Below are 15,958 nucleotides of genomic sequence, written 5' to 3' on the forward strand. Positions count from 1 at the left end.
CTCTGTCTAACAGATATTTCCATAAATAACATATAACTGCAATGGCAAGTGTCAGGAGATAAGAAAGAGATAATTTCAGATTCTAGATCATTTTTTAAGAATCAGAAAGCAATTAACTCAGTAGAAACCATTTACTGTAACTACTGCTCCCTCATAATGCAAGTTATAATCACATCATAGATCTGTCTGTGGAAAGTCAAATTCCTCGAAGCAATGTCACTACTGACAACTCTATATAGGATCGATAGAGCCAAACCTCACACACAGTAGGAACCCAATAAATGTTTTATGGAGGTGATCATAATGGTATTACCTAGCATTATAAATAGAGGATCATTAAGATAACATTTATCCCCTACCCTTTACACTAACTGATACAGCCCCTTGCCTCTGTTTCGGGAGAGGGATCTCTTTTGTGTTTTTCAAAAGCATTTCTGAGACAACTATAAACAGTAATTACATTCGTCACTTAGTCTAACACAGCTCATACAGAGAGAGTAAGCTGATGCTGATCATTTTGATCTGGGCCAGTGGTCCTCAACTGGGGGTAATTTTGACCCCTAGGGGCCATCTGGCAATGTCTGTTGTCACAGCAGGAGGGGAGGTGCTACCGGCATCTTATGGGTAGAGGCCAGGGATGCAGCTAAATATCCTACAATGCACAGGACAACCCCCAACAACAGAGACCCATCTGGCCCCAAGTAGTGAGAGGCTGAGAAACCTTGGTCTACAGAAACATTCTGTCCCCTAATCCCCTGACATATCGATATGCCTTTGGCCCTTTTATGTGCAACATGCTTCTGACTCCCTTTGCTTTGCTGCTGCTAAAACCCACTTTGCAGGTTGTCTTCCCTCATAGCAAAGCGCCATTCTTCATGATCTTGCTATTGCTAACAAGAAGGTACATTATCATACTAGACAGTTCTCTGACAAACATCTGATTCAAAGAATAATATAAAGACCCTCCCCACCCCAAATTCAGTTCAAAACTGGAATGTGACAATGTTCTGTGAACCCAAAGACGAGAGACTCAAAATTACATTTTCTAATTTTGGAAAAGTTGTCATATTTAAAAATTTATAAAGTTGGACTTACTCTCCTGTAGGCTCCAATTCACTGATCTCAAACCAAACCAGAAGATCGTACTTGCTCATGCTCTGGCCAAGGCTGGTTTTGCTCATGGTATTTAACTTGGTGGCTGGAACTTTTAAAAGTTTTTGGAAAATGTTAAAATTTGGTCCAAGTCTACTCAGCAAAGGTATAAGCTTCTCTAATGTCAGTCTTCAAGGACACACTTGGGAAAGGCAGCGAGAGTGAGGGGATAGATTTCAGTGCAGAAGAGCCAGAGAAACTTCACCGTCAACTATAGTAGTACCTCTAACTTCAGAGAACAAGGAAAACGGAAGAGTCAGCATCTTTTTCCCTCTCAACAAACTACCCAATGATGAGAAAACAGGTTTGATGCAGAGTAAATGTGCTCACAAAACCATTAAAAAACCTTCCTTAGACTCTCACATTTGCAGCATGCAGAGCACGGTAACAATGTGGGACAGGCAATGTGGGGCGAGCCTCGCTCATCACAGGGCCTCATCAAAGCTGCTGTGGCGGGAAAGACCCACCCTCCAACCCAGTGGTTCCTGAACCTCCCTGCACATGAGGGTCACCTGGGGATCTTAAAGATGGCCCAGGCCACACCGCCAGCCAATTAAATCACAGTCTCTAGGGGTGGGACTCAGCCCTCTGAGAGGTTTGAAGCCCCCCCAGGTGATTCTAATGTGTGGACAAGTTTGGAAACCACTGGTCTCATCTGTAAATACAGGATTCTGTAAATGATCTCATGTTACCCATTTTCTTCAGATGTGAATTCCATATTCTTACCTGTACTGATGAAATATATTAGCCAAAACCCCCGTATTTTCAAGAATTTCAGATTCCACATGGTGGGCATTTTGAAACACTGTGTAGAAATGCTGAAATCCTGGCAATACAAAGAGGGCTCTCTGCTCTGAACCTGGGAGCAGTGGTGTGAGTCCAGTGACTTGGGATCTAATTATCGCTCAACCACTAACTAGCTATGAAACTTTGGTTGAGTCACTTAACCTCTGGGAGTCTGTCTCCTCAACTAGAAAATGAAGATCATAATATCCTGCCTACTATCTAAAAAGATGTTGTGAGGCTCCACGGACACAATGCATCTAAAGGGCCTGTGTGACTCATACAGCGCTATTCAGAGGCATGGCCTATCAGCATTGTTCACCCCAGCTGAATTCCAGGTAAGCTGGTGATGATGCTAGTCAAGAAGATAACAGGGGGTTAATGGCTCTGGTGGGCATCTGAGGGTCAGAAAGCAAAACTAGAGCATTACAAAAAGCCAGCTACCAGTAAAAAATCCTTTAAAATTAAAAATACCATTGCAAAGAATCCACACCAACAAATATAAGGAGCCCCCCCCACCCCCCCCACCCCCCTGGATGATGTGAAAGGGGCATAAATAGAGAAGGTGCTTCCTAAAAATCTCTCTGAAGGAAATGTGATATGATCTTGACAATGTGCTGAACTCTACATGCAGGTCAAGTAGCAAACAGAAACGTCGGTGTTTCATACACGGAGAGCCAGGCTTTAGGACCAGCCTCTGAGGATGGTTCTAAATCTAAGGCAGAGCTAATTTTAGCTACTAACCATCTCGTTTAGGTACCCTCTCGGTCTGGCGGCTGGGAACTGGCAGAAAGAGAAAAGGCGGCATTGGGTCAGCCTCATCCTGGAAGGTGGCAATGGCGGAGGATGCGAGCACACTGGCGTGCTCAGAAAATGTGTCCAACACATGCACATTCACATAGTCAGATATGAGAAACCGAATCAGCTCAATCTTTCTCTCATGGTCTGAAGGCAGGACGGAGGCGAGGAGCACAGAGGTGGAGAATGAGCACAGGGCGGGGTGGGAATGAGGCAAGTGGGCAACGAGGAAAAGGGATGAAAATAAACAAAGAAAAATCAGAACAGGATACATGAACATGCGGAATAAACGTAATATGCAAAGGAGTGCCCAGTCACCTGACAGTTAAAGGGAGTTACACACAAAGCAGAGAGATTTAGGAGCATGGAGCTTATCAAAATCTGCAGTAAGAAGACCACAGTATCGGCGGGGATATAGAGCCCTATTGTTTGGAACCTCTTATTTCCATCAGGAACCAACAATTCTCGTTCCTACTTGACACCGGAACACACAAGGATGCACAGAAGTGGAGTAGGAATTTGAATATGATTTTTTATCTGAAAAGTCACTCAGAATAAGAGATGTACATCATACAAAGAACGCAGCTGTGCTCACCTGGCTTGGATAGTGGCATGGGCGGAGGGAAGAATCGTCGAGATGGCTGGGGTGGACTGCAAAGGAAGGCAAAAGTTCTTCAAGACTGAACAGTCCCATGCTGGTGTTAGTGGCGTGTTTAAATCCCCTTTAAAAATGGATCATTTGTACTTTCAACTCTGGTACCTTATCAGATATCAGATATAAACCCACACAGTAAAACTGAGGCTAAGACATTTTGATAAAAGTCCCCTTGTAAGTCAGAGCTAATAAATAAGAAAAATTTTTCTGTTAACAAGGACACTCTGCCATCATCCCGAAGTCCCCATCATTGTCCTCCTCCCCAATTTTGATGTCTCCACTTAGAGACACACGCTTCATAGTAGCTTTATGCTTCATAAAGTTCTGGGCGGTTAGGACCAATTATACACAACTTTCAGGTTATATCCCTATCACCTCAACTTTCTATCCTATTCAAAATCTCTTCCTACAAAAAGACAGTACTCAAGGTCACCTGGGCAAAACTCAGTTTGCTCTACCTACAGTTAGTGACTGGGTGGCTTAGAAGAAAGATGGTGATGTTTCTGAAATGGAAACATAGGGTAATATATAAAACTGTTATTTACCTATCTTAATTCCTCAAAAGATTTCTTCTTTTCCAGCAAGTGACAGTAACAACAATAACAACAACAATAATATCAATAACAAAAATCTTTGCTCATTCGGTCCAAACCTGTTAAGCTCCTGTCCTTGCAGGTGAAGTGGGTGCTGCTGATAATGCCCAAAGACTTCAAACACGATAGGCTTGGTTTTGATATAGTCCACAAATGATTCCGTCACCTCCACTGCAATCTAATAAGGAATAAAGGCAACCTAGATTAGCGAAAGATTTATTATAGGAAAATACACATTTTTGCTGCAAACAGCACTACAGCACTTTGAGTACCCAGTATGTGCTGGGAATTTTACTATGAAGGCCTCTCACACCAAAAGAGAGGGGCTCTTCTCTGGTTTTCGTTCTACAGTTAACTTCACCAAGCTTCAGGCATTCAACACCCTCCACTGTCTGCCCCAAATGACCTCTGGCCCCTCTGCTGCCCTTCACACAATGTTTGGACTCAATCAGCTGCTCCCTTCACCTGCTCTCTCCTCCACCGTGCCTGAGGGCTGGCCCAGGCTTCAGCCGTGCCTGGGAGGCCTTCCCACATCTCTGTACCTCTGTCATCCCTGTACTTCAAGGCCCAGCTCAAATGGCAACAACAGTATGAAAAACACGACTGCAGACTCTGTGCCAGGTACAGTGCCAAGCGTGACCCACCTTTTCTTATTTACACTACAGTCTTCAGGAAGTTCCCCCACCTCCTTTCTCTACAAAAACATCCACCCCCAACAAAGAATGTAGCTTAAAAGACTCTTCCCATTAGTAGCAATAACTCTCCCTTCTCTACTCCCGTTGCATTTAATGAATACCTTTCGAATGTTTCTATATCCTGTATCACTACAGTTTAAATATGCATTTATTTCCCCTATCATAATTCTAAGCTCTTCGGAGGCATAATCTACCCTGTGATCCATCTGAGCACCCCCCCCGTGGCGTCAGACACAGTCCTTGTGCACAGGAGCCAATCAATATTTATCATATACAGGCATGCTCATATTTATACAATTAAACATCAAAAAGAAAACAGTGTGTTCTGTATTTGCTTGTTCCATTTCTGGAGTTGCCCTTTCCTCTCGCATTTTAGGGAGTGGATTATGGTTGGCAAGAGAACAAGACTGTTCAAGCAGTAGTGAAGCTCCTGGATGCTAGAGCCACGTTTCCCTGGGTTCAAACCCCACCTCTGCCTCTTCCTAGCTTTGTAACCTTGGTGAGTGACTTCGAGTGCTCTCTGCCTCGGTAATCTCAACTATAACGTGGGGATTATGATAGTATATGGCATAAGAGTGAGGATTAAATGAATTAAGACACAAAAACACACCTATAACAATGACTGACACAAAATAAGCTCTCAGTGAATGTTAGCTATTGTAATGAGGATCACGACTTTTGAACAGAGTTGAGCAAATCTTTCTAGAAGAGATAGAAGGTCTGTTTTCTTATTCCACTTATGAGAGAGTTGTAAGGGGCATTAGAGGGCTAATCATAGAATCAGCTGCAAGGAAACAGATTCTGAATCTTAATTTAGCTACAAAATGTATTTCATAGTTTCTACATTAATTGCAACCAAATTATTTGTCTCTTATGGTGTAAAGAATAACATATTTAACAAAACTCATATGTAACATGCTTATTATTCTAGGAAGGAAACACTAAAACAACTCACTATATTCAAACTGACAAAGAATTTATTGGCAGACCAACCCCCAGGCTACTCACAGGCCCCACTGTAATTCAGAGAAGATGCTGCCTGCTCTGTCCACTGAGGATTAGCTCAGGGCCCTGGCCGCTCCCTCCACTGTCTGTTCTCATCACAGAGCTCCCCCTACACAGCAGCTTAGATTATCAACCTTCTTCAGCTGAGAAAGCCAAAGGGCCCCCACACATGACGACTGCCTCACCCCAGCTGCTTCAAGGTACCACAAACCCGCAAAACATTTGGCAAAAACGTCCACGTCACTTACATTCTGCACATGATAAAAGCCCAGAGGACTTCCTCTGCCATTGTTTTTGAGGGGTTCAGTGGAGAACGCTTCATCGTGGCGATGCAAAAAGCTTAAGAGAAAAAAAAAAAAGACCCGCGTGAATTTCGTATTAATGGTTTCATCAGGATCAGCTTGGATCCCACTGGAAAGTAGCACCTTACTTAAGTAGAGTCTTTAACTGAGTCAAGTTATTTACGTTTCCTTGTAGAGAACATTTTCCATATCACTCAGATAGCATTTTAGCTTTTATGTCAAAAATGACTGAAAAATCAACTAACCCTATCACTTAGCCTTGTGAATGTATGAACAGTGAATTCAGTGAACTCCTATTCCCTTGTAAAAGTTTTTTACTGAAATAAAAATTGTGAAATCATTTTGCACAGAAAAGATTTGGCAGATTAAAGCTTCTATAAGGTAGTATCAAAGCCTGTGGACAGCATACTTGCCTGGGAGTCTATCTAAGACCAGCTAGGAGGAGATTCAAATATCACCTCTTCCAGGAAAACTTCCCTGACTCACTCAAACAGTTCTATGTTCCCACAGCACTAGAGACCTATTTTTCTTCAACAGCAATGATATCATTGTTTGTAATAATGTACTTATTTGCTTGTCTCCCCAAAAGACAGTGTCTCCCAGAGGGCTCTAAATGTAGAAAATACTCCTGAAATATTTGAGTCAGTGGGCTATGTTGACTTATTCTCATAAATATGAGATTTTATTGTTCTCTCTCCCTCCCTATTATTAGTCTGACATAAAAAGAAGTGGAGAATTACAGAATACTCAATTCAAAGATTTACTGCCAGACAGAAATATGCACCAGAAGGACATCGCATACTCCTGCAAGAAGAAAATGGAAATAAGAGAATACTTTTTTTTTTCTGGCTGTGCCACGCGGCATGTGGGATCTTAGTTCCCCGACCAGGGTCTGCAGTGGAAGTGCGAAGTCTTAACCACTGGACCACCAGGGAAGTCCAAGAACACTTAGAGTAGGGGGTAGAAAGACCAGGATCATGAACTACCAGTCTTCCAAATTACACTTGACCTTTGAACAACACAGGTTTGAACTGCGTGGGTCCACTTATACGTGGATTTTTTTCCATAGTAAATACTAGGGTACTGCACAATCGGCAGTTGGTTGAATCCTTAGATGCGGAACTGCGGATATGGTGGAACCCTGGATACACAGTCGGATTTTTGACTGTGCGGAGGGTCAGTGCCCTAACTCCTGAGTTGCTCAAGGGTCAACTGTAATTCACTGAGCCCGAAGACAGTGGTGTACTTCTGCCAGGCATCCAAATCACTGATGCTACATACCGCTGTGGCACTATAGCACTCCACACTACGTGTACTCTCGTCTATTTTCTTTCTTCTCATTTTCTCCTTACCTCTCTCCCTTTCCTTCTCTTACTTCTTACTCCTTTTTTTCTTCCAATTTCTTCCTCTCCAGACCACACAGTGTACCTGCCAGAGGCGCCATGAGCATCAGCTGATCTCTGATCTACACTCCAACAAGGCTCTGCTTGGAGCACACACAAATATCCTGGGGTTCCACAGAGGTGACGCATGAAATCATTCACATTGCTCTACAGCTCTGTTTTCCCTATGCAGGCCAGATGAGAGCTGATAAAAACCTCAGAAGAACTTGAGTCTTCTTTCAGCATGAGTCAACATGCCCTTTCCTCCAGAGCTAATGCCAGGTGGAGATGCTACTCTCTTTTTAGGAGATTTTAGGACAGAAGTCAACATACCACGATTGCCATTTCAGATGTCAGTTAACCAAGTAGGTCTTTTCCACAAAATACATCAGTTACTAACTGAGGCTATTAGCAAAAACACATTAAATGGGCAAAACCTACACTGGACAGATACTATTTCACCAATTATAATTACAGCAAATGATATTAGCGGCTTACCATGTAATAATCACATTTAATTGAGGACTTGGCTAAAATCTATGTAAAAAGCAAAGCTGCTTTAGGACCCCAGGGAAGGCTAAGGCACATACTGAGGGGAAATGAATGGCAGACATCTAAAGCAGCCTTTGGCGGCACCAGTGGCCAACTGTGGGCTTTAGGAATGGGGTGGCTCAGACTTCATTCTCTTGTACTGTGGCCCTTTCCAAGTACTGAAGACGTATTGATGTTTGGGGGTATTAAAACTTAAAGATTCTCCAAAAAACTGTTTTTGGAGGTCTTGAGACGAAAGTACCTAGAGCACAGAGCTCCAGAGGGTTATAGGATAGAAAATGCTTAGAAAGTGGATGAGAAATGAAACCTGTCACATCTTCTCTACGTACTTACTAGCTTTTTTTCAGTGGATGCAGAATTTTGCTGCTCTTTAAATGACTTACATTTTCCCTTTCCCAAGTATTAAATAAGCATAATTGGCGGTTGGATAATTCATTGTTTTCATACTTGTTTATTAACGAGACATTTCAGCACGAAGAGCATTTAAAAAGACTAATAAGTAGGCTCATCTGGATCTGATCCTATACTCCTGGCAGAGGGGGACAGTCCACAACCAAACCTTCTAGCAGGATATGTGGCCACACTCCTCCCCACAATGAACTGTTTCATTCCATTGTAGGTTTCCAGTTCTTACTCCCATCTTGAGTGAAGAAAGCATTTTATTTCAGTGGCTGGTAGTCATTTCTCTCTCAAGAGTGTACTACCTGGCAAGTGTTACATCGCTCTATAGTGCACAAAGGACATCATCCGGGGTAAGAGACTAGGGAGGCAGAGCAAAGGGGCGGCTTACTTGAACTGACAGAAGATATCTGCATACTCTGGGAGGATTCCGCTGGCCTGCAACACTGTTACACGGAAAGTGAAGGCACTGCCCAGTTTCAGGTGGTTGCCAATCTCTTCAGAAAATCCTTCCATTACCATCTTACCATCCAGCAAAGTGCCTGACTTCAAATCTAAAGAGGGTCAAATGAACACACATATGGTTCAAGTAACACACAAAGCACCTTTTAGAGAGTAGAGTGTACCTTTCCATCCCTAGATGATAAAAGCAACTATCTTCCTTGACAATGGTCAGTATTTTTCCCTCTTTGAAAACATATGCAATCATAGTACACTCTGATTACACACCCAAGTCATTCATTCGATTGATTTCTTCTGGAGGAGTGATGACCTCAGAACTCTGACCCTGTCCTTCCACAATCCTCAGCTCCTCCAAGGATAGACCAGAACGGGTCATTGCAACCGAAGAAAAGTCACTCTGAAAACAAGGCAGGGGTAAGTAGATGATAAAGTAGTATGACAACGTATTTTCCCCCCATTTCCGTAACTTATATTTATTTGCCCAACAAATAATAGTGACTGAAAAGTTATGTGGATTAAGAGCTGCCTGAGAAAAGGCAATACAACACAATATAAATGCTGGGCCTTTACCCTCACCTCGGTCATTGTTAGACATGTCCCATATTCTATTAACTATCCTGTGGTAACCTATACTTTTTAGTTCTAGGCAGAACTGCTCTCCAGTGCTGAACATCCTCCTTACAAAACCTGCCTACTTCCTTATCCTTCCACAAGGTTTTCCTCTTCCTGGCAGATTTCTCACCTGATTAAAGTACTCGTTATCAAAAGATATTTTAGCTGTTCCTGACTGTCGAATTCCAGAACCATAATCAGGAGCTTCTTCGTCCGCTAAGTAGAGGAAAAAAAAAAAAGAAAGAAAAAAAAAGCAAGGATGAGACTACATATGGGGACAAGGAGGAATGACTCCTATTGGATTACAATAATAAAAATATATAGGAAAGTAAAATAAAAATAAATAGGAGATAGTGGGCTTTAGGGTTCTCAAACTTTAATACAAGAGGAGACACTAAAGAACAAGTCTTTTGCATGAGAAAGAAAGAGACCAAAGCAGTAAAGTCAAATAGGCTGCTTCCAACTCTACTCAGGTAAACTTACCACCTCCTTAGCTCGAATGAAACTAATGAATAAAGGATTGGTTTCATTCTTGATGTTGTTCGAATGTCATACTTAGAAATACTGATCCCTTCACTTGACAAGATTATATTCAATAATACTCAATAAATATCTGAAAATATTAGACTGTACTTGTGAAGACCTCCATAGCTCAACGCTGGTGACTATCATGCATTTCCACGGGGAAAGGCTGAAAGAGGTCACTAAATACAGCACAGCAGTTGGAAACTAAAACAGAAACGTTACAGGAAACAGCCACATTCTTTCTTCAGAATGTAGGCTGGAGCTTGGAAAAAAGTATGAAGTGTCGACATCTTGATCCACACATTGCACAACAGCAGCCAAAGTACAGAAACGTCTAGCAGAAGTATCCTGACAGAAAATTAGGCAAGAAACCGTCTGAAAATCCTCTGTTATTTCTGAAGCAGTTAAGGTACATCATTTAAAATGCAAATGACTTTTATAAAGGTAACCCAAGGGTTGTTCTTCATGTTAAAGGAGATCCCTTTACCCCATTATTCCAAAACAGCAGTAGCCCAAACCAAACAGGAGCTACTCGTGATACTTGGGAACAACCGCTAGAAAGGAAGCAATAAAGGCTTTCTTCAGTCTGCACTGAAGCGCGGCCCTTACGGAACGGGCCTCCTTTGTCTCGAGGCAGAGGACCCACGGCCCTCATTTCAGAAGAGGGGCGCCTACCTGCGATGGCCTGCACAGCCACACGGAGAAATCCCCGCACTTCGCCCTTCTCACTGACAACGGCCACCCTGTGAATCAGGGGCACGGGGTACAGCAGGTTGCTCAGGTAAACAAATGCTCTAGAGACAGAAACCAGGAGACAGACATCTGAGCATCCCACAGGTAGAGAAGGTGGCTTTCAGATTTACTGAGAATACCTTCATGAAACTGTGGGCTGGCTTCTGGGCCCTGTCTTAAGGTCACCTCTCTGTTCTGTACTCTCAGACCGCCTCCTGTTGCTTTTTCAGAATACATAACGTATAAACAAATGCAAATGCTTGGTAAAGCAGTGGAAAAGACCAACGTACACCAAATTACTCCTATAAGAATTACTACCATAGGTAGAGTGACCACTGGAAGTAGACTTCCAAGATACTCCTCTACAAATACTGCTACGAGTGGGAAAAGGGAGCCCATTAAGGAGTTTAACCTTTTAATGTAACTAATTACAAAGAGGTTTTTGTTTTGTTTTCCCCAATAGCTAATACAGAAATCAGCAGACAAAAATGGTCAGAGAAATGTGACTGAAATACAGTCAATAACTCTAAAATGGATTTCAAGTCACAACATTGTGGGTCTTTATTTTTACCCTAAGAAATGACTATGATCTTTAGGCAGGGTGACTGACACATATGGGCAGAAAGGCCATGTAGCCAGAAATTTCTTTGTTAGTGAGCTTATAAGAGACTCTGGATGGACATCAAGATAAATGCTAAGGGAGAAGGAGACAGCTGATCCCTAAAGGGTTGCTTTTGCTTCTAGGGTTCAAAACTTTATTCAGAAATGCATATACACGAGGTAAGACCTAACATTTTTCAACTTCAAATGAACTAGCAAAGTCATATCACATTTGTTCTCTTTTTTTCTTCTTTCATTATTTTGTAGCTATTGACTTTTTTTAAGCAACACAAACCGGTGATCACAAAGCTTGGGTGTTCATTCCAATTAGTGGGTGGGAAATAGAATCTAGTTCCTACTATTATTCCTGTCTTCCCACTTGGTATATGCTGATCTTTGAAGACAAGACAAGACAAAGAGTAAACATTTGCATCAAGAAATCACACATAACTAAATGTGACACATGCAGGCATACCTCGTTTTATTGTGTTCCACTTTCTTGCACTTTGCAGATACTGCATTTTTTACAAATTGAAGGTTTGTGGCAACCCTGTCTCCAGCAAGGCGCCATTTTTCCAACATTTGCTTGCTTCATGACTCTGTCACATTTTGGTAATTCTCACACTATTTCAAACTTTTTCTTTTTTTTCTTTTTTATGGTCATCTGTCATCTTTGACGTTACGGTTGTAATTGTTTAGAGGTGCCACAAACCACAACCATACAAGACACTGAACTTAACCGATAAATGTGTGTTCTGACTGCTCCAACAGGCCATTCCCCCGTCTCTCTCCCTCTCCTTGGGCCTCCCTATTTCCTGAGACACAACAATACTGAAATTAGGACAGTTAATAACCCTACAATGGCCTCTTAAGTGTTTAAGTGAAAGGAAGAGTCTCACATCTCTTACCTGAACTCAAAAGTTAGAAATAACTAAGCTTAGTGAGGGAGGCATGTTGAAAGCTGAGACAGGCTGAAAGCAAGGCCTCTTGTGCCAGTCAGACAAGTTGTGACTGCAAAGGAAAAGCTCTTGAAGGAAATTAAAAGTGCTACTCCAGTGAATACACAAGTGATATAAGAAAGCAAAAAAGCCTTATTGATGATATAGAGAAAGTTTTAGTGGTCTGGATAGAAGATCAAAACAGCCACAACATTCCCTTCAGCCAAAGCCTAATCCAGAGCAAGGCTCTAACTGTCTTCAGTTCTATGAAGGCCAAGAGAGGTAAAGAAGCTACAGAAGAAAAGTTTGGAGCTATCAGAGGTTGGTTCATGATGTTTAAGGAAAGAAGTCGTCTCCATAACATAAAAGTGCAAAGGGAAGCAGAAGTGCTAATGTAGAAGCTGCAGCAAAGCATCCAGAAGTCCCAGCTAAGTTAATTAATGAAGGTGGCTACACTGAATAAGAATTTCAGTGTAGATGAAACAGCCTTTTATTGGAGGAAGATGCCATCTAAGACTTTCAGAGCTAGAGGGAAGTAAATGTCTAGCTTCAAAGGACAGACTGGCTTTCTTGTTAGGGGCTAATGCAACTAGTGACCTGTAGTTGAAGCCAATGCTCGTTTACCATTCTGAAAATCTTAGGGCCTTTAAGAATTATGCTAAATCTACTCTGCCTGTTTTCTATAAATGAAACAACAAAGCCTAGATGACAGCACATCTGTTTACAACATGGTTTACTGAATATTTTAAGCCCACTGTTGAGACCGACTGCTCAGGGCAAAAAAAAAAAAAGAGCCCTTTCAAAATATTACTGCTCACTGACAATGCACCTGGTAACCCAAGAGCTCTGATGGAGATTAATATTTTCGTGCCTGCTAACACAACACGCATTCTGCAGCCCATGGGTCAAGGAGTAATTCTGACTTTCAAGTCTTGTTATTTAAGAAATACATTTTGTAAGGCTACAGCTGCCATAGACAGTGACTTCTTTGATGGATCTGGATAGGATTGTAGGTGCTATTAGGAACATCTGTGATTTGTGGGAAGAGGTCAAAATATCATCAATATTAACAGGAGTTTAGAAGAAGTTGACTCCAACCCTCATGGATGACTTTGAGGGATTCAAGACTTCAGTGGAGAAAGTAAATGCAGACGTGGTAGAAATAGCAAGAGAACAAGAATTAGAAGTGGAGCCTGAAGATGGGACTGGATTACTATAGTCTCATGATAAAACTTTAATGGGTGAAGAGTTGCTTCTTATGGATGAGCAAAGAAAGTGGTTTCTTGAGATGGAATCTACTTCCAGTGAAGATGCTGGGAAATGACAACAAAGGATTTAAAATATTACATAAACACAGCTGATAAAGCAATGGCAGGGTCTGAGTGGACTGACTCCAATTTTGAAAGTTCTACTGTGGGTTAGATGCTATCGAACAGCAACCTCCACCAGCAAAAAGCCTGCTTCACTGAAGGCTCAGATGACGGCTAGCATATTCCTTTTAGCAGTAAAGTATTTTTTAATTAAGGTACATACACTGGTTTTTTTAGACATAATGCTTTGCACGCTTAATAGACCAAATGTAATGTAAACGTAACTTTAATATGCATTGGGAGAACAAAAAAGGCACGTGACTGGCTTTATAGCAATATTTGCTTTTATTGCAGTGGTCTGGAAACAAATCAGCAATATCTCCGAGGTATGCCTGCATGCATGTCTGCACCTTTTCCTGCTCTGAATCTGCTTTAAAACAAAGAAAAGGAAGATGGAGCGGATTCTTGGGATTTCAACTCCAAGTAATGAAAACAATTCTGAAAATTGACAAAATACACCACAGAAAAACAAATGTTAATAAAACTGAAAGACCATAAATGAAACATAAATGAAAGTATAACAAAAATAATTGCAAGTGGACACTGAATCAGATCAAATGATGTCTACTTCCCTTTCAGTCTGCTCCAAAGGTGGGGGAGGGCAATGCTAAAAAAGAGGGATAAAGCTCCGTTGTACAAACATTTTTAAAAGAAAAGTCTAAAAAGGATTACAAACAAGAGTCTCAAACATCAACTACTGTGATAGAGTTTAAAGACTACGAATTTGGCATAAGGTACCAAATGGATAATTTCACTTTCAAAGTCAGCACACATACAGACCACCTTCATTTCTCACTGGCATTCCAGCCACTGCCCGCGTTCAATGCCTTGGCCATTAAAGAGCCATCGTATATGCTCGTCCCCTGTCTGCTGTCCTCTCTGAGCTCTTCTACCCACCTCATGCCTTTGATTTCACATCATATTCCAAATACCACTCTCTTATGACAGGTCCCCCTAGTGTTTTATGATCTCAGTAACACACAACTCCATCATTGCTATGATTTCCATTTATTTATGTAATTATTTGTCTGTCTCACCCACCAGACTGAAAACCCAGGAGGGCAGGAACCATGTCTGGTCAATAAATATCTGGTGAGTGATTGAACATCTATGTACATAAGTGAATGGGAAAGTGATCTGTCCTCTATCTTTAAGTAGAAGTGGAAGATTTTTCCAGAAAAATGGGTTAAACCAGAGGTAGAGAAGCAAAGCCATTCAACTTTATATTAGGTTGGTTTTTCAAAGCCATACTCATGATGGATATTAACTATATAGGACATGTTTAGATTCCTAACCATATTTAATTTGTATAGCTATTTTTATACTTAAAAGTAGCTACTCAAAAACAGGAACCCCTGTTTTTAATTACAATAAAGTACTGTTTGCACAAACGTTAAAGAAGAATCTCCTTTCTGTCTATGGCAACGGCTACTCCAAAAGTGGAAGAATAGGAAGTATTCTTGTAAATTTCCCTTTTTAGAAGAGAGAATTCTATAATTCAATGGCAGTGGCGTGTGCATCGGCACTGTGACTACACAACTGCACAGTCACTAGACAGCTCCTTGTCTTATTATTATAACACAGGCTTTGGTCCAAAATCAATGCTTTGGGCTCTATAAATGTTCTCGTTCTCTTACGAAGTTTTTTAAATTAGAATTTTTATAATTATTCTTCATTCTTGAGAATCCTTGTACCTTGACCTAGCAGACTGAAAGAGAACAGGGACGAGAGAGGGGAAGATGTAAAGGATGTATTAGCATAAAGTTCTATGAAGTTACATAAAAAGGGTAACAAATTCTGTCAACATAAAGATAATAAAAACCAGCATAATTATGATCAGTTACAGAAAGAATGTCAGTTCAGGTACTTAGGTCACAGAATAACCAGGAGACTTTTAACCCAGAACACTCGCCTAAATACTTTACATTTCATCCCAAATGACGATGGATGATTCATAACATCCCAGCATGCCATAAGAGAACAGCTAAAGGGACAAGCTCTTTTAATTTTCATATAAAAATTCACCAGAGGCAGCCAAGGCCATGAATCAAAACCTATAAATGGAATTTTACAAAAAACTGGAAAATTTTATAAGTAAATTGTATTTGCAATTATGTGCCAGTACGGGAAATCTAATCCCGTGAATCACAAAAACAGCACAGAAGTTACTCCTCTTACACAGAGAATGACTGGTACGTAACTGGGTGATGTTGCATTATTACAAATTGTTTGTAGGTAAGAAATGCAGTCGAGGGTGAAAATAAAGAGCTATCCTTCACTCTGCTGACTGCTATGATTTCACCTTCTCCCCTAATACTTTTCTTGCAAAGCAAAGTCAGTTTTAGAATCTGGGAACCCAAAGAAATGGAAAGGTCAATTCCTGAGCCACAGCTCCACAAATAA

General features: G+C 41.2%; 1 protein-coding gene across 5 annotated transcripts in view; it reads right to left on the reverse strand.

The window, feature by feature from the left end:
* The window catches only part of KIF1B (kinesin family member 1B), a 148,153-nt gene that overhangs the window by 25,072 nt on the left and 107,123 nt on the right, over window positions 1-15,958 (reverse strand). For all 5 annotated transcript variants that reach the window (XM_082655693.1, XM_082655692.1, XM_082655694.1 and 2 more), the window contains 8 exons: window positions 10,591-10,709; window positions 9,521-9,606; window positions 9,046-9,175; window positions 8,708-8,870; window positions 5,930-6,020; window positions 4,041-4,159; window positions 3,329-3,384; window positions 1,096-1,204 (listed from right to left, as the gene is read on the reverse strand). In XM_082655693.1, coding sequence (XP_082511819.1) covers window positions 1,096-1,204; window positions 3,329-3,384; window positions 4,041-4,159; window positions 5,930-6,020; window positions 8,708-8,870; window positions 9,046-9,175; window positions 9,521-9,606; window positions 10,591-10,709 — 873 coding nt within the window. The remainder of the gene's footprint in view (window positions 1-1,095; window positions 1,205-3,328; window positions 3,385-4,040; window positions 4,160-5,929; window positions 6,021-8,707; window positions 8,871-9,045; window positions 9,176-9,520; window positions 9,607-10,590; window positions 10,710-15,958) is intronic.

The sequence above is a fragment of the Grampus griseus genome (genome assembly GCF_964374135.1).
Source record: "Grampus griseus genome assembly, chromosome: 1".
NCBI lineage: Eukaryota > Metazoa > Chordata > Mammalia > Artiodactyla > Delphinidae > Grampus > Grampus griseus.